Source organism: Ciconia boyciana, chromosome 22 (genome assembly GCF_034638445.1).
Source record: "Ciconia boyciana chromosome 22, ASM3463844v1, whole genome shotgun sequence".
NCBI classification, from domain to species: Eukaryota; Metazoa; Chordata; class Aves; order Ciconiiformes; family Ciconiidae; genus Ciconia; species Ciconia boyciana.
Window position 1 is genome coordinate 5493509 of NC_132955.1, and position 18473 is coordinate 5511981.

General features: G+C 71.8%; 2 protein-coding genes across 2 annotated transcripts; both read right to left on the bottom strand.

The window, feature by feature from the left end:
- Positions 1-82: 82 nt before the first annotated feature.
- Positions 83-9054, bottom strand: FAM171A2 (family with sequence similarity 171 member A2). The gene is given in 10 exon segments (XM_072886012.1): positions 83-380; positions 1042-1964; positions 1966-2308; positions 3153-3279; positions 3499-3615; positions 3735-3911; positions 3992-4150; positions 4224-4316; positions 6256-6483; positions 8837-9054. Coding segments are annotated over 10 exon segments (2322 nt in total). The 5' UTR covers positions 8937-9054; the 3' UTR covers positions 83-325.
- An 813-nt stretch (positions 9055-9867) lies between these two features.
- On the bottom strand, positions 9868-18345 carry ITGA2B (integrin subunit alpha 2b). The gene is made up of 30 exons (XM_072885758.1): positions 18028-18345; positions 17820-17950; positions 17643-17740; positions 17384-17549; positions 17258-17307; positions 16946-16991; positions 16625-16753; positions 16491-16538; positions 16207-16250; positions 16007-16066; positions 15537-15589; positions 15192-15400; positions 14834-15016; positions 14697-14742; positions 14499-14603; positions 14320-14375; positions 14069-14220; positions 13539-13652; positions 12670-12740; positions 12443-12590; positions 12219-12311; positions 12033-12112; positions 11839-11919; positions 11652-11754; positions 11418-11570; positions 11221-11331; positions 10951-11064; positions 10630-10737; positions 10428-10550; positions 9868-10205 (listed from the first exon to the last, which is right to left on the bottom strand). The coding sequence occupies exons 1-30, from the start codon at positions 18192-18194 to the stop codon at positions 10116-10118; spliced, it is 3132 nt and encodes a 1043-aa protein (XP_072741859.1). The 5' UTR covers positions 18195-18345; the 3' UTR covers positions 9868-10115.
- Between the last annotated feature and the right edge of the window lie 128 nt (positions 18346-18473).

The window sequence follows — 18473 nt, forward strand, 5'->3', positions numbered from 1 at the left end:
CCCCACCCCTGGCTCCTGGGGGGGGGGGGGGAACTGAGGCAGGAAGCAGAGGCGGGGGGTTCTTTTTTTTTTGTTTTTTTTTTAATATATTAATGCCATCTAACGAACAGGCAGGGACGCGCAGGCAGGCGCAGGCAGCGGCTCCCTGCCCAGCCCGGCCGGGGGCAGGCGGTGCCGGGGGGGTCCCCATGTCCCCCCCACCGCCGGCCCAGCCCCCGCTGGCCCCTCTTCTTCCTCGCCACGTAGAAAACGTTTAGAAACACGATTAAAATCCAAAGCCAAGGGGGGGATGAGGCTGGGCGGGGGGACAGAGCCCCCCCGGCTCCTACGGCAGCTTGGAGGCACCACTGGCCCGGGGGGCACTGCCGGCCCCCCCCACCCTGCAGGGACACAAGCGGGGACATGCCCCGGGGCCTGGGGGGGGACACGCAGTTCTCACCCCCCCCCCCCCCCCGAAAGACAGGGAGGTGAATGGCAATGTCATGGCGGGGGGGGACAGACAGGGCAGCAGGATCCATGCGGCAGAGCCCGGTGGCGGGGCGGGGGACACACAGGGTACCCGGGGGGTCCCAAGCACACAGGGACACAGGTGACCTGGGGCTTGTCCCTCTGCCCCCTCCCCTGGCAGGGCACGGGGGGGGGGGGGTGGCAGGGGGTGGTGGCGTGGGGACAGTGGTGGGACGGGATGGTGGCAGGACAGGACGACAGTGGTGGGACGGGATGGTGGCAGGACAGGACGACAGTGGTGGGACGGGATGGTGGCTGGATGGGACAGTGGTGGGACGGGAGAGGGATGGGGCAGGGCGGGACGGTGGTGGGCTGGGATGGTGGTGGGCTGGGACAGCGACCAGACGGGATGGTGACAGGATGGTGTGGTGATGGGTTGGGATGGTGGGGGGCTGGATGACAGCAGTGGGATGAGATGGTGGCTGGATGGGGGTGGGCTGGGACGGCGGCAGGACAGGATGGCAGTGGCAGTGCCCCCCCCCCCGGGTCCCGCAGCTCCCCTCCGCCCCCCGGGCCAGAAGCCCCCCCACTCACTTGACGTTGAAGACCATCAGCGGCCGCTCCTCCCGCTTCTGCCAGGGGCTCTTACGGTCGCCCCCCTCGTCCCCCCCCTCGCCCGCCTCGGCCAGCGCCTCTTCCTCGGGGCTGGTCAGGGAGTCGCGGGGGGCTTCGCTGGCGCTGCTGCGGCCGCTGCCCCCCCCCCGCCGCCCCCCGCTCCCCGCCTCCAGCAAGGGGGCCAGCGAGCTGTCCTCGGGGGAGGCGGCGGGAAGGGGGGGCCGGGCCCCCCCGTCCTCCCCGCCGCCGCCCACTCCCCGCGGGAGGCGGGGGGGGGGCGCGGGGCCGGGCCCCCTCTCGCCGCCCTGCAGGTCGATGTAGGAATGCCGGACCTGGGAGGAGCGGCCGTCCAAGGAGACGAACCAGGCTCTGGGGGGGGGGGGCCCCCCCAGTTCTAGTAACTGCTGCCCCGCCAGCGCCTGCAGCTCCCCGTTGAGCTGGGCCACCGCCGACCCGTCCAGCAGCACCGGGATGGCCACCGAGCCGCTGACCGGTTGGGGGGCGCGAGCCCCCCCCCAGTTTTCCCCTTCCTCAAATGGCGGCCCGGCGGACGGGGGGGGCGGGGGGGCGGCCGTCGCCGCTGCCGAGCCGGGCCCCCCGTCGGTTTCGGGGGGGCCCTCCGGCTCGCCGGGGGCCAGGCGCATGTACCGGGCGGGGATGAGGAGGGTGGGCATCACCCCCCGGTAGACATCCTCCGGCCCCCCGCCCCGGTCCAGGGGCCCGCAGAGCAGGAGGGGCCCCGGGGGGGCCAGCGAGGGCGGGCGGGGGGGCTCGGGCAGCGGGTGCTCGGTGGGCTGCGCCCGTATCGGGAAAACGCGGGGGCGAGGGGGCCGGGGGGAAGGCGGGGGTCCCCCGGGGATGCTCGTCCGGCGGCTGCAGCCCGTCCACCGAGCGGGCGGCCCGGAGGCCGAAGGCTTCCCCGGGGCGCCCGTAGTCCTCCGGCGCGGGGGGCTGGCGGCGGCGGGGGCCCAGGGTGCCGGCGGGGGTGCGGGGGCCGGCACGGAGCTGGGCGGGGGCCGGCGGCTGGAAGAAGTCCGGGCGGGCGGCGGGGAGGTCACGGGCGGGGGGGGGCAACCCGGGGGTGGGGGGGTCGGTGGCCCCCCCCGAGGACGCCGTCTCCAGGTGGCTGCCGCCGCAGAGGAGGTCCAGCTGGGACACCGAGGTGGCCTGGTCCCGCCGGGCGGCGTCCAGCGGCCCCGGCAGCGGCAGCTTGCGGTGCTGCGCCCGCGGCTTCAGGCACCGCCGCCTGCGGGGGACGGCGGGGTCACCCCACGGGGGGCGGGGGTCCCCGCCCCCCCCCACCCCACCCACCTCCCCCACCTGCTGCAGGGCGCTGGAGGAGGGGGCTCCAGCCAGCTACAGGGCGCGGGGGGGGAAGGGGGGGGACAACCTCCAAAGCCAGCCCTAGGGCACCCAGGGGGGCTGGGCACCGGTGCCCCTCCCGCCCCCAAGCCAGCTGCATGGCGCCTGTGGGTGCCACGGGGTGGTGCCCCCCCCGCAAAGCCAGCTATAGGGCACCTGGGGGTGCTGGGGAGTGGTGGCCCCCCCCCTTGCCAAAGCAGCTATAGGGCGCTCAGGGGTGCTGGGAGGTGGCGCATACCCCCCCCCCGAAAGCCGGCTATAGGATGCCCAGGGGTGCCAGAAGGGTGGCACCCCCCCCCAGCCAGCTATAGGGCACCTGGGGGTCCCAGGGGGTGGTGGCTCTCCCCATTAGGGAGCTATAGGATGGTTGGGGGGGTGCCAGGCAGACAGTATCCACCCCATAGCCAGCTATAGGACATCCAGGGGTGCCAAGGGGTGCTGGCTCCCCCCCATAGCCACCACCCCTTGGCACCCCTGGGTGTCCTATACAGGGTATAGGGTACCCAGGGGTGCCAGGGAATGCTGGTTCCGCCCCCCCCCATAGCCAGCTATAGGGCGCCCAAGGGTTCCGGCAGGCAGTGTCCCCAGCTATAGGATGCCAGGAGGTGCCAGGCGGGTGCTGCCCCCCCCCATACCCAGCTGCAGGGTGCCCAAGGGTGCCAGGCAGGCGCTGTCCCCCCTCCAAGCCGTGGTCGGGACCCCGAGGGTGGGGGGCGGGGGGTGCTGACCTGCAGTAGTAGATGAGGAGGCAGAGGAGGATGAGGACGAGCAGGGCCAACGCGCCCAGGATGGTGAGCAGGAAGATGGTGTGGTACGTGGTGATGTCCGTCACGCCCGCCGCCATCGCCACCAGCCCTGGGGGACAGTGGGGTCAGAGAGGGCACGGGCACCCCCCCACCAGCGAGGGCACCCAGGGGCTGCACCCACCAGCACCCCATGGGATGGGTGTCCTTCACCCCCTCCCACCCGTCCCCCCATTCACCCTGGGGTGCTGCCAGCCCCCAGGACAGCCCGTCCCCAGAGCCACAGGGACAGGGGGATCCAGGCTGGGGGCGCCCATGGGTGTCACCCTACCTGTGCTGGGAGAGGGCAGAGCCGCTGCCCAGTATCCCAGTTGGGAGGAGACGAAGGTCCAGTAGAGCTGCCGGCCTTCCTTACGGATCAGCCCCGTCCCGTTACGCACCCACAGCCCTGCAGGGAGACACATCCGTCCCCCCCAGGCGGGCTGAGACCCCCCAAACTCATCACCCCTGCCACCACCATCCCCAGCAGGAGCCCACCCCCCCCGCCACCCCCCAACCAGCACTCACCGCTCTTGGGGTCAAACCTCCAGGCCGGCACACTGGTGGCCACAACGGGCCCGGCGTCGGGGGCCAAAGGGACGGACAGATGGACGGGGCCGGCCAGCGGCACCTCCGTCCCGTTCCCGGTGAAGAGATGGACGCTGAGAGCCGCCACGGGTGCCAGCTCCAGCCAGGTGGCATTGGCTGCGGGGACAAGTGACGGGGACATGCATAGGGGTGACCTCATGGCGGGTGTCCCCCAAGTCCCCCCGGTGTCCCCGTACCACTGCCGTCCTGCTCGGCCCCGAGGAAGGCGGGGAAGGCGCGGGCCAGGCTGGGGCCGGTGGCGGCGGTGAGGGACGCAGAGAGCTGGCTGTACGTGGAGCTGCGGGGCAGGCGGGCTGCCCGTCGCGGGAACTGCGCCCACGGCTGTCCCCGGGCACCTGGGGGGGGACGAGGTGGGTGGCAGCACCCAGAGGGGGTGGTGTCACCCCTCTCTCCATCCCCATCGCTCACCTGGGGATCCCAGGAGGATTTGGACCAGGTCCTCGTAGAGGATGAGGGTGGCGGGGCGCTCGGGGAGCAGGTAGAGGCTGATGGAGGCGTAGACTGCAAGGAGGGGGGGTGATGGGGAACCCCAACAATACCTGCCCAGCCCCCCGAGTTGGGGGGGCTGGGGAGGAGGGGGAGGGTGGGTGCTGATGGGGAGAGGGGGGTGATGGGCCCAGCAGAGCCCAGTATCAGAGGCAGGTGGGAGGGGGAGAATAGGGCAGCAAGGGGGGGGGATGGACATGGGGACAGGGATGGGGACGGGGAGGGACAAGGGGTGGCAGGCAGCGGGCAGGGTGGGGGCACCCCTGCACACCCCCATCCTTGCGCACAGCCCAGGTCTGGCGTGCCCGTGCACCTCCCCAGCCCTTGCACAACCCCATCCTTGCGCAGCCCGAGCACCCTAATCTTTACGCACCCCGATCCTTGCACACCCCCTGCACCACCCCATCCTTGCACACCCTGATCCTTGCACACCCCCTGCACCCCATCTTTGCACACCCTGATCCTTGCACACCCCACATGCCCCAATCCTTGCACCCCCCCACCTCCCAACCCGTGTGCCGCCGTGCCCTTGCACACCCCCAGTCCTTGCACACCCCATGCACCCCAGTCCTTGCACAACCCCGCACACCCCAGTTCGTGCACAACCCCGCACACCCCGATCCTTGCACACCCTGATCCTTGCACACCCCCTGCACTCCTACCTTTGCACACCCCCCTGCGCCCTGATCCTTGCACACCCACCCCGCACCCCCAGTCCCTGCGCACCCCCATCCCTGCACCCCCAAGCTTGCACGCCCCCCCTCTGAGCACTCCCACGTGTCCCACTCCCCCAGCAAGGTGACCCCATCGACGCCGCCCCGCGCTCCCACCCCGCCCCGCAATGGCCCCAGGGACGAGGGCTGGCGCCCAGCCCAGGGTGCCCCCCCGGCTCCCCCCCATGCCGGGATGGGGGTACTTCGGGGTCACCAGGACATGGCCATCCACTCCTGAAGGACCCAGACTCCCCCCAAAGACCCCTCTGTAAGGGACCCCCTCCCCAAAAGCCCTTTGGCGTCCCCAGGGAGGGGCTGGGGTCCCAGTAAGGGACTGGGGGTCCCCAATAAGGGACTGGGGTCCCAGGAAAGGACTGGGGTCCCCAGGAAAGGATCAAGGGCCCCCAGTAAGAGATTGGAGCCCTGCCCCCCCCAAGTAAGGGAGGAATGAGGGACCCCATTAAGGGCTTGGGCCCCTCTGTTAGGGATTGGGGCCCCCAGTAAGGGACCAGTTCCCCCAGTAAGGGGTCAGGGCCCCTGTAAGAGATCAGGGTCCCCCATAAGGAACCAACTCCCACAGTGAAGACTCAGGGCCCCCCATAAGGGCTCAGAGCCCCCCAGTAAAGAGTTGGGGTCCCCCATGAGGGTGCAGAGCCCCCCAGTAAGGGATTGGAGCCCCCCATAAGGGCTCAAAGCCCCCCAGTAAGGGGTTGGGGCCCCCTGTGAGGTCTCAGAGCCCCCCAGTAAGGGACTGGGGTCTCCCATAGGGATTCAGAGCCACCTGGTGAGGGCTTGGGGCCCCCATAAGTGTTCAGAGCCCCCCCAGTAACGGGTTGGAGTCCCCAATAAGGGCTCAGAGCCCCCCCCATTAAGGCACTGGGGTCTGCCATAAGGGGTCAAAGTCCCCCAGTAAGGGATTGGGCCACCCCATAAGGGCTCAGAGCCCCCCCGTAAGCGGGTGGGGTCCCCCATGAGGGCGCAGAGCCCCCAGTAAGGGGTTAGGGCCCCCCATAAGTGTTCAGAGCCCCCCCAGTGAGGGATTCTGCCCCCCATAAGGATTCAGAACCCTCAGTAAGGGCTTGGGGTCCCCAGTAAAGGCTCAGAGCCCCCATTAAGGCATTGGGGTTCCCCATAAGGAGTCAAAGCCCCCCAGTAAGGGATTGGGCCACCCCATAAGGGCTCGGGGTCCCCGAGTAAGGGATTGGGGTCCCCCATAAGGGCCGGGGGTCCCGGTCACTCACGTGGCAGCTTGTTGACACGCCAGGGGACGGAGGCGGTGACGTAGCCGCGGCGGGTGGCGGTGACGAGGACCCAGGTGCCCAGGCGGTAGGGGACGGGCAGGACGCCGGTGCCCTCGTGGTCGGTGGTGCCGGCTGCCAGCGAGCTGCGGTTGCCGAAGACCTCCAGGGTGGCCTGGGCCAGCGGGGCCAGCGTCCCGCTCTCGTACACCTGCACCTTCAGCAGCACCTCTGCGGGGACATGGGTGACGTGTGGGTGCAGGCACGGGGCACCCCACAAGCCGATGGGTAGCCCCCAGCATGCCCTGCGGATGGGGTGGGGGGCACCGTCCTGGCAGGGTGGTGGGACCCATCTCAGCAGGGTGGTGGGACCCATCCCGGTGGATCGTGGCCACCACCCTGGTGGCTCACGGGCACCACCCCAGCAAGGTCACAGGTACCGTCCCGGGGCAGCAGGCACCTTGCTGGCAGGGCTGTGGGCACCACCCCAGCGGGACAGCGGGCACCGTGCTGGGGAGCGTGGGCGTCATCCCTGTGCCCCTCTCTGTGCCCACCCTGTGCCCCCCTGAAGCGGGTGGCCGGGGGAGTTATTGCTCCAGGGTGCTGTCCCCCCACGGGTGGGTGCACCCAGTCGTGTCCCTCCCAAAATCCCCTGCAAGGGGCCAGGCAGGGCCATTCCCCCTCAGGGTGCAGCTCACACATGTCACGAGTTCAGGGGGTCTCCACCCCAGTGGGTCTCACTGGCAGCCCAGGGACGGGTCCCCACCCCAGTCCCCGATGCGGGGCAGGGATGGGGATGGCTGGGGGGGACCCCACACCCCCCGTGCCCCCGGCCCTCCCCGTGCCGGCACCATCCTGCGCATGAGCCCGCAGCCCTTGGCAGCAGGCCCGGCTCAGGCGCTGTCACCCTGGCAACGACCTCCTTCATCCCGCGGCCCCGGGCGCTTTCGGGACCCTGTGTCCCCCCCCTTGCAGCATCCTGCCCCCCAAAAGCCCCCGCGCCACTGGGCAACCCAACCTCCCCCCCCCCAGATGTTGCCCAGATGTGGCAATGGGCGAGGGGAGGAATTTGCAGCAGCTGCTTTGGCGATGCGCAGGGGGGTCGGGCAGGAGGGGGAGACGGGGGGCGTCCCCCCACATACCGGGGACAGCCGGCACCCGGGGGGCAGGAATGTCCCCGTGGCCACATGCCGGCCACCCACAGCTGCCGGGGGACAGCTGGCACCAACGGCCACCCCCTGGTGTCCTCTGAAGGGGGGGGCCAAGGTGCCACCCCCAGCACGGGCAGTACGGCCCCCTCCCCCCCACTCCCTGCCCCCGCGGGCACAAGCCCCCCACCATCGCCAAGGGGTCCACAGCCGGTGGCACAGCCACCACGGGGCATGCTGGCAGCCCCCCAGCTTCCCAGTTCCTCCCAGTATGACCCCACGGCTCCATGATGGGTGGGCGGAGGGTGCCAGGCCCTGGGGTGGGAGCGGGACCCAGGCGTCCGGCCCTGTGCCTCGTCACCGCTGCCACCCCACGGGGACGGGCACGGGTGACGCCATCTGGATAGCTGAGCCAGCACGGGCAGGATGGGGCCGCGGCCATGCCAGGGTCGGGGACCCCCCTCACCCCACTGCCCCCATCTCACCCCCGGGCACGCCTTCCCCGGCACAGGGGCACTGCCAGGAGGGTTTGGGGTGTGGGCGGGGGGTCACGGGGAGCCACGGGGACCCCGAAGTGGAGCGCTGCACCCCAAGGCCCACCCTGCCTGCCAGGAGCGGGCAGAGGTGCCTGCAATGGGGTGACAGCCGCACCGCGCCCAGGATGCCCCCCACCATCCCGCACCCCCGGGTGCCGCTCAGGACCCCCACCCACCCACCCTCCCTCTTGTACTCCCCGGCCTGGGACCCCCACCCACCGTGCTGCATCCCCTGGTGCTGCCCAGGACCCCCACCCACCATCCTGCACCGCCAAGCTGTGTCCACGACCCCCACCCACCCTCCTGCACCCCAAGGCCTGGGACCCCCACCCAACCTCCTGCACCCTCAAGCTCTGCCCCCACCCACCTTCCTTCACCCCCTGGCCTGCGACCCCCACCCATCATGTTGCACCCGCTGGCGCTGCCCAGGACCCCCACCCACCCTCCGGCACCCCGTGGCCTGAGACCTCCCCCACCCTCCTGCACTCCCAAGCTCTGTCCACGACCCCCACCCACCCGGCCGCCCTCCCGGGCACTGCCCACGACCCCCCCCCACCCTCCTGCGCCCCCAGGCCCTCCCCAGGACCCCCACCCAGCACCCTATGCCCGCCGGTGCCCAGAACCGCCCGGGGAGGGGGGAGACGGACGGTCAGACGCGGGAGGGGGTGGGGGGCAGACAGACAGACAGACAGCCGGGGACCGCCGGCCGGCCGGCCAGCCGGGGCGGGGACAGACGGCCGGCCAGCCGGGGGCGGGCACGGGGGCCCGTCCCCGGCGGGAGGGGGGTCAGGCCGGCGGGGATGGGGGGCTGGAGGGGCCGGCGGGGGTCGGGGCGGGGGTCGGGGCGGGGGCGGGCGCCTCCCCCGCCGCCCGCCGCCCCCACACAAAGGCCGCTCTCACCGTGCGCTCCCGGCTCCGCCGCGCCCCGCGCCCGCCGCCCGCCCGCGGCCACCAGCAGCAGCAGCACCGGCAGCGGCGGCAGGAGGCGGCGGGGCCGCATGGTCGCTCCGCGCCGTTACCCCGCCATGCCCGGCCCGCCCGGCCCGGCCCGCTCCGTTACCCCGCCGCCGCCGCCGCCGCCGCCGCGGGGACCGGGCTCCACCTGCCGGAGCCGCCGGGCACGGCCGCCCGCCCCGCCCCGGCCCGGCCCCCACCCCCGGCACCGCCCCGGACCCCCGGACCCACCCCCGGGACCGCCCCGAGCCGCGGGGCCGGAACTCGGTACCGGCACCGGCGTCCCGGGACCCACCCCCGGTACCGCATCGGCATCCCGGGACTGACCCCGGTACCAGCACTGACCCCGGTACGGCACCGGCATCCCCGGACTGACCCTCACTACCGGTACCGGCACCCCGGGGCTGACCCCGGTACCAGCACCGACACCCAGCATCGGCACCAACCCCCCCGGCTCTGGCACCGGCCCCCGGTACCACAGCAGCATCCCGGCCCTAACGCCCCCCACCGGCACCCCGGATCTGACCCCCAGTACCACACCAGCACCCCGACACTGAGCCCCCCGGCACCAACCACCCCGGTACCGACCCCCAGCACTGCACCCGCCCCCGGGACTGACCCCGGTACCGGCACCGGCCCCCGGGACTGACCCCCGGCACTGGCACCCCAACACCGCCTCCACACCCACCTCCCCCCATCCCGGCACCCCCCGGTACCTGCCCCTCCCCCGACCCCCGACCCCCATTTCCTGCCCCCAGCACCCCTGCCCCCCGGCCCCTTCCGCCCCCAGCACCCACCCGCCAGGCCTGTGCAGAGGCACACAGGCCCCTGGGGCACCCCAAGAGGCACCCAGAGGTCCCCAAAAGGCACCTCCTGTCCCTCTTCGCCCCCACATGTGTCCTGTCCCCTCCCCAGGCCCCCCCATGGCACAGGTCCTGAGGGGACACCCCCACGTCACCCCACGGGAACCACCACGGTGCCAGGCAGAGATTTATTGCCCAGGGGCAGCAGTGGGGTGCTGGACCCCACAGGCACCCAGGGGTGCTGGGGCCATGGGAGTTGGGACGTGGGTGCTGTGTACCATGGGCACCCAGGGGTGCTGGGGACATGGGGGCTGGGATGGGGGTGCTGCGCCCCACTGGCACCCGAGGGTGCAGGGGACATGGGGGCTGGGATGGGGGACGTGCCATGGGCCGGGAGCGCAGGGAGACCCCGGGGCACCCCGCTAGCCCTGGGCACCCCCCGGCTCCTGGTTGGGTGCCAGCTCCTGCATGTCCTCCTCGGTGGGCGGCCGCGTCCTTTTAAAGAAACCCACCTGGAAGAGGGACACGGTGACAGCCCGGCCCCGGGGGACCCCACGGCATCACCCCCAGGGGACCCCACGGCATCACCCCAGGTGCTGCCCCCCACCCTGTGCCCTCACCCCCAGGGCTGGGTCTCCCACTTCATGGGTCCCTCCAGTGCCATCAGGGTCCCACCACCATGGGGGGGTGTCACCGGTGTCCCCAGTGTCCCTGTGTCCCCCCCGCCCACTCACCTTCCACATGAGGAGGATGAGGAGGGTGAGGAGCAGGAGCCCGGCGAGGACCCCCAGCACCACCCACCACACCGGCACGGCCCCCTCACCCCCGGGGCTGGCACGCACCACCTCGGTGACAGCCTGCGGAGGGACAGGTGGGTGACACCGCCGCCATCACAGCCTGTCCCCGTGTCCATCCCCCCACCTGTGCCAGCCCTACCGTGGCCTCCCCGGCGGGCAGGACGTGGGGCCGGACGCGGTAGGGCATGGCCGAGGTGTTGAACCAGGCTCGCGACTGAATGAGGAACTGCTTCAGGAGGTGCTCCCGCTGGGGACGGACATGGGGACACGTGGGGACACATGAGGGACACATAGGGACACGGCGTCAGGGGCGCTGGCAGCCAATGGGGCACCCATGACCCCACACTGGGCGTCCCCAGGGCCGCTCTCTGCAGGTCCCTGGGGACCACCGTGCAGGAGGGGAGATGAGGGGGACACCCTGGGGACACAGTGCCACCCTGTCCCCAACAGGGGACAATACCTGCTGCAGGGTGTCCATCCAGAGCAGGGCACGGACGCTCACCAGCGCCCGCTGGTCCTTGGCCAGGCTGGGCACCCAGCAGGCGACGCCCACGCACGTGGCGTTGCTGCAGTCCTGCGGGACACGGCGGGCGTCACCCTGACACCCACCCCAGCGCCCCGGGGGGACACGGCGAGCGTCACCCTGACACCCACCCCGGCGCCCCGGTGGGCACGGCCCCAGCCCCCACACCCATCGTGGGCTGCAGGTCCCTGGGGAGCACCCGCTCACCACGGGGATGGGCTCCTCCAGCCCGGCACCTGGCGGCTCCTCCACCTCCCTGCGGTCCCGCTGGTGGGTGCCATTTCGGAGTGCTGCGCCCGTGGGCCGGGGGATCTCCAGCTGGAAGGAGATAAGGGGGGGGGGCACCACCTTGGCACCCACGCAGCACCCAGCGGGTGGGTGCCGGTCCCCAGGCAGCACCCTACCTGCTCGGCGTTGAGGCCGGGCGGGTTGGTGCAGCTCATGCCCCCCTCGGTGCCCAGCTCCAGCAGGTAGAGCAGGACGCGGCCGCCCAGCTGGCTGGGGATGGCGAGGCGCAGGGTGACCCCGCTGACGGTGCTGGGACCCTTGTTGTGGAGCTGCGGGAGGACAGTGAGGTGACACCGGGGAGGGGACAGGGGAGGACAGTGCCCTGGGCACCCATGGGTGCAGCACCCTACCTGGTAGACGTGCTCCACCTTGATGCCGTGGTCCTCAAGCCGCCGGCTGCCCTCCACCGTGTGCCAGCTCGCGGGCAGCACCGTGGTGGCAGGCAGGGAGTTGCTGGCAGGAGACGGGGGTCAGTGTCCCCCTGTGGCCCCCCCGGTCCTCCCGTCAGTGTCCCCCCGTGCCCCCCCAGACCCTCACCCTCGCAGCTCCATCGCCGCCTGCGCCTCCACGGGCACCGTCACCGTCACCGACGCGTTGGTGGGGCTGGGGCTGTTCTTGCTGCAGGGACACGGTGGGGTAAGTCTGGGGACACACTGAGGCCACCAAGTCCCAGGTGCCCGGGTCCCAACAGTGGGCAGGGGACGGGGGACAGGGGGATGACACGGTGTCACCTCCGCAGCTGGAGCTGGAAGGTGATGGCATCACCCATGTCCTCCAGCCCGGACACGCTCAGCTCCATGTCCACGGTGATCTGGGGGGGCAGTGGGAGGGAGCGCGGGTGACCTACCACCACCGGCCGTGCCCAGCCCCGACGCCAGGGTGATGGGCTCAGCGGGGGACACCCCACATCCCCTTACCCGGGCGCCCGCTTTCATGGGGTTGCCCAACTCGCAGAGCACCACGTGGCTCCCGTTCTCCTTCCTGGGGTTGCAGCTCAGCTTCTCCTGCCCCTACGGGGTGGGGACACGGGGGGGGTGACACATCCTGGACCCCCCCCCATGCACCAACCACCCTGGGGACCCACACGAAGGGTGATGGCCACCAAGGGCAGGGTTTGAGCCCCCCCACGCCAGGCACCCACCAGGATGCTGCTGCGGGCCGCCTGGTAGTGGGTGCCGGGGGGCAGCTGCACCCACAGCTCGGCCTCGAAGGCGCCTTCGCCCGCGTTGCTGGCGTCAGCGCGCAGGCGCAGCACGGCCTCGGCCCCGATGAGCAGGCGCCTGCTGGGCCTTGGGGGGGAACACGGGGACAGGGCTGAGCACCACGGGGTGACACCGGGCACCCACCCTCGCCCACTCGGGTGCTCACGTGTCAGCGGCCAGGTGGAGGTCGGGGACGCAGAGGTTGTCCTCGCCGCAGTCCTCCAGTATGATGTGGGTCTGGGGGGAGGAGGACGGGGGGGACAGGGGGACAGTGGGGGTGCGGGATGGGGAGTCATTGGGGACAACGGGAGGTACAGAGGGGACATTCCGGGGAGGTATTGGGGACAGCAGGGAGGGTAGGGGCAGATCCCAGGGGGAGACTGGGGACAGTCGGGGGTACAAAGGGGACAACCCAGGGAGAGACTGGGGACAGTGGGGCATACTGGGGGCACATCCAAGGGAGGGACTGGGGACAGTGTGGGGTACTGGGGGGACATCCAAGGAAGGGACTGGGGACAGTGTGGGGTACTGGGGGACATCCAAGGAAGGGATTGGGGACAGTGGGGGGTACTGGGAGGACACCCCAAGGAGGGAGCAGGGAGAGCAGGGGGGACATCCCGGGGAGGGATTGGGGACAGCAGGGTGGGCACAGAGGAGGGGGAACACGGGAGCAACTGGGAGCAACGGGGCAGGGAGCAACTGGGGACAGGAGGGAGGGTAGGGGACACATCTCAGAGGGGTACTGGGGACAGTGGGGGGGACTGGAGGGACAGCCTGAGGACTGACTGGGGACAGGGGGGCAGGCAGGAGGGACAGCCTGCAGAGACACTGGGGACAGCAGGGAGGGCAAGGGGCTATGTCCCAGGGAGGGGTTGGGGACACTGGGGACGGGTTGGGGACTGTGGGACCGAGCACCGCAGTGGCAGCGGGTGCCCTGGGGTGGGGGCACCCACAGGTGCCCTGGCCCAGCCATGGGACGTGCCCACCCCGGGGCACCGCAACGACGTCCCCGGCTCAGCCACGTCCCCCTCCTACCTGCGCCTGCACCAGGGTGTCCCCGTAGAGCACCAGCCCCGGGGCCCCCCCGGGCAGCGCCAGGCTCAGGCTCAGGGCGACCGGGCTCAGCTTGTCCTTGAAGTCGGCCTCGTCCTGGGGCACCCGTGGGCAGAGCACCCCGGTGGGCACCCCGCACCCACCGCGCCCCAGGGCCCCCACCCACCCGGGCTGGGGACGCCACTGTCCCCATCCCTGTCCCCCAGCCTCCCGGGCTGGGGACGATGCTGTCCCCATCCCTGTCCCCATCCCAGCTGGAGATGCCACTGTCCCCATCCCTGTCCCCCAGCCTCCCAGGCTGGGGACGATGCTGTCCCCATCCCTGTCCCCATCCCAGCTGGAGATGCCACTGTCCCCATCCCTGTCCCCCAGCCTCCCAGGCTGGGGACGATGCTGTCCCCATCCCTGTCCCCATGCCGGCTGGAGATGCCACTGTCCCCATCCCCCAGTCTCCTGGGCTGGGGATGCCACTGTCCCCACCCATGCCAGCCCGCGCTGGCACCGTCCCGTACCCGCAGGTAGGCGGTGAGGTTGCGGCACAGGGGGGGTGTCCCCGGGGCCAGCGTCAGCGCCTCGTGCCAGGACGACTGGTGGCCCTGCAGCAGCAGGACCCTCCGGGACAGCTTGGGCTTCAGCCGGTCCAGCTGCAGCTCAGCGTCGAGGCCTGGCAGGGCACAGCGGGCAGGGGGGCATGGCACTGGTGACACCCCTGGTGACACCCTGGCGGTGCCCCTTGTCCCCCCTGGGTGACGCCGGCACTCACGGATGCTCTGGGGGATGTGCTGGCCCGTCACGCTGACACACAGCACCACGGGGAAGCTGCGAGGGGGACAGCACCCAGGGGTGCTCAGGGACCTGCTGCTGTCCCCGGGGTGATGTCCCCACACTGGTGGTGTCCCCACGGCAGTGTCCCCATGGCAGTGTCCCCACCACATGGCTCACCAGCTGACACGGGTGCCGGAGCCAGGCAGGACACAGTCCAGGAGCTCAGGGTTCAGCCCATCGGGGACACTCAGCTGGGTCCGGGCCACCACCACGGGCTGTCCCCTGGGACATGGGGACAGAGCTGAGGTGCCAGGGGACCCGGGCTGGGAGCCCCCGGTCCGTGCTGCCACCAGAGCCGGCGGGACGGGCACTCACCGGTACACGGCCACCTTGGCTGCCCCGTAAGCCCCCACCAGCAGATCTGCGGGGACAAGCAGGGGGTCGGTGACGGGGTGGGTGGCACCAGGGTGGCATTAGGGTGGCACGGTGGTGGCCATGTGGCGGGGCCGTACCCGGGTAGCCGTTGCCATCCAGGTCGGTGGCACCACGCAGGGCGAAGCCGAAGGCGGCCGGGCCGGGGAAGGGGCTGTCGAGGCGCTGGGTGGGCACCGGCATCAAACCCTCACTCTGCCCGCGGAAGATGAAGACCTGCCCGCTGCCACCGTCACCCCCCAACGGGGCACCCACGGCCACGTCTGGGGACACAGGGGACGTAAGCACCCACCAGGTGCCCCATCCCGGCACAGCCACCCGCCCGGGTGCTCCTGCCTCGGTTTCCCCAATGGTTTAGATCGTTGGGCGCCGTTGGGGGTGGCAGGTCCCCTGGCAGAGCCCCCCCTCCCCACCACCCCCGTGCCATGCCGGTGTTACCGCCGTAGCCGTCCTTGTCCAGGTCCCCGAGGCTGGCGATGGCGGCGGCGAAGCGGCCGTAGGGGTGGGTGCCCGTCAGGGTCTGGGGGGGCCGGGCAAGGGGCCGCTGCCCCCCCCCGAGGTAGAGGTAGAGGCGCCCCACCTCACTGCGCTGGCCATCGGGGCGCCGGGCCATGTACAGGGGGGCGCCCACCAGCACGTCGTCCCGCCTGCGCCCGGCACGGGGGTCAGGGTCAGGGCCCCCAGGTTTGGGGACTGGTGGCACCCAGGGGTGTGTCACGCAGGGGGCAGCACCCTAGGGTGCCCCCATGGGGGCTGGGGGTGGGGGACAGTCCCGGCTCTCACCCGTCCCCATCGACGTCAGCCACGGCCACCGTGTGCCCGAAGTACGATGCCACCTGGAAAGGGGCAGGGTGAGGGGAGGGTGGGGGCTGTGCCAGGGGCACCGTGGGGTGCGCTGGGTGCTGGGGGTGGTGGGGTCGGGGGGGGGGCAGTTGGGTGCTGGGATGGGGTGATGGGGGTGCTGGGGAGCTATGGGGTGGGGCGCAGGGGTGCTGTGGAGCACCAGGGGTGCAGCTGGGTACTGTGGGGTGACGGGCGATGGGCAGGGTGGCAGTGGGCACCGGGGAGCCCTGGGGTGCTGGAAGGGGGCAGCGGGGTAAGGGGGAGCAGTGGAACAGGCACTGGGGGTGATGGGGTGGTGGGGCAGGGTGCTGTGGGTGCTGGGGGGTGCTGGCACACAGGGGAAGGGTGCTGTGGGGTGTCAGGGCAGTGGGGCAGGGTGCTGTGGGTGCCGGCACAGGGCGGGGGGGTACCTGCTCACTGGCGATGCCCTGCAGCTGGCGCATGGTCACCCCGAAACTGAAAATCTCCACCTGCCCAGAGCAGCGTCAGGCCCCAGCCCTATCCCCATCCCGGGGTGCCACCCCAAGGTGCCCGGGTGCCCGGCCACAGCGGTGTCCCCACCACCGGGCATCCCCACACAGCCGGGCAGCGGGCACCCGACACCACTCACCTCGCCCCTCGTGTTGCTCTTGTTGGGGGCCCCCACCACGTACTCTGCGGGGGACGAGAGCCCTGAGTGCCCCCGCCGTGGCATTGGGGTGGGCACGGGGGCACGGGGATACCCCCGGCACTGCGGTGGGCACGGGGGCACGGAGATGGACAGGACTCCGGAGCTGGCACAACCCGTGCCCCAGAGCCCTTGGGAGGGGAGGGCACCCTGGAGCCCAGGGGTGCCCAGGGCCTGTGTCCCCCCCCCCCGCAGGTGGCCCTGACTCCAGACCCGCCCGGCCGTACCTTTGGTTTTGGGATCGTCATCGAACTCGCCCACAGCCACCGAGTACCCTGCAGGGAGACGGGCACCGGTGACCCCTGCCATGCCCTGGCACGAGCCGGCTATGGGGCTGGGCTGCCCCACACCCACTGCTCACCCAGGTATGCGTCCTCATAGTCCCTGGACACCGAGTCCTCCGTGGGACGCCCCGGGCGCTCCGGCCACAGCAGGGACTTGCCGTGGAAGCGGGTGAGGATGGCGTCCACCTCCACTGAGTACAGGAGCCCTACGGGACACCGGGGCGGGCGCCAGTGCTGACAAGGCACCCGCCGGCACCCGCCCCGGGCTGCCAGTGCTGCCGCGGGTGGCACCTACGGGGGTGCCGCATCCCGGGTGCCCTCCTCCTGCCGCGCTCACCCAAAGGTGAGGACCCCAGCACTGGCCAGCCCGAGTGGCAGTGCCCGGCGGCAGGACTCACCCATGAAGTAGTACCCGCCGGGGGCACCCAGCACCAGCGTGCCATCCTGCGGGACGAGCTGGCGTCAGCATCCGCCCTGGGGCACCCCCTCCCTGGCATCTCCCACCCTGACATCCCCCACCCCAGCATCCCCACCCCGGCATCCCCACCCGAGCATCCCCATCCCGGCATCCCCATCCCGGCATCACCAACCCAACACCCACACCCAGGTACCGTCCCGGCCACACTCTGCATCCCCAGCGGCATCCCCACGGGCATCCCCGGGGGCACCCCGGGCACGCCAGCCCCAAGCACCCCAAGCACCCATCTCACCGGGGTGACGGCTGCGCTGAAGCCAATCTCGCAGTAGCGCTTGTCGTAGGCTGCGGGCACAGGGCAGGGTCAGACCCACCAGGGGTGGGGGGCACCCACCACCCCCACCCACCCACCTGCCCTCACCGTAGTTGCTCTCGTGGTAGGCGCTGGCCATGAGCTGATCGCGGCAGGGCGAGTACCAGGCGACGCGACGCAGTCCGGGGGCAGCCACAAAGCAGGTGCCCGTTGGGGTGCGGAAAGCCTCGTGCTGCATGTCCATCACGTTCCAGTGCTGCAGTGGGGCGCAGGCCTGGGGACGGGGACGGGAACGGGAACGGGGACAGGGTGGGTGCCCACCTCGCCGCCACCCCAGGGTGCCCACGCGGCCGCCCGGTGCACCCACCACCAGTTTGCCGTCCCAGCTGGTGATGGACGCCCCCAGCCACTGGTGCGACTTGTAGGTGTAGAACTTCAAGGTGTTTTGGGTCTCGGTCTCATCCCCTGGGGGAGCGGGAGAGGGGGAGCGTGCCGGGCCAGCGGCCCCCCCACGCCCACCCATCATCCCATGGCACCCACGCACCCGCAGTGTCGATGGGGAGGGGGTGGCAGGGGGTCTCTCCGGGGGGCCAGGAGCAGAGGAAGATGGCGCCAGGCTGAGCCACGCCGGGCTGGGAGGTGTTGGCATGGGGTGCCCCCACCACCACGCTGGGCCTGGGGTGGGCAGAGACAGCGTCGGGGTGGGGGGAATGGGTGCCGTGCCCGGCCCCGGCACCCTGGTGTCTGCCTACCTGCCCTCGGCCGTGTGGAAATCCAGTGCGAAGCCGAAATAGCTGCCGGGGGGTCCCTCGTACACGGTGGGGGGGTCCTGGAGGAGCCCCAGGGCGGGGGCCGAGCGCAGCCCCCCGAGGAGCAGCAGGGCCCGGAGCAGGGCAGCAGCACCGGCGGTGGCCCCCATCGCCTCCCCGAAACGCGGCCGGCAGCCCCGGCACAGCCCGTCCTGGCGCTCCCCCTGCTTATCTCGGGGGACGCAGCTGGGGACGGCGCGGCGGGGACGGGGGACGCCGGAAGGGCCCCCCCGCACGCACAGCCGCTCCTGCCAGGGAGCCAAAGGGGTACAGGGGTGCGGGGGGGGGGCGCGCTGCTTTCGGCCGGGGGATGGAGGTGCCCGGCCCGGCTGGCGGAGCAGGGCGGGAGGCGGCAGTGCCCCCGGGGGCCACGGTGAGGGGCTGGGGGG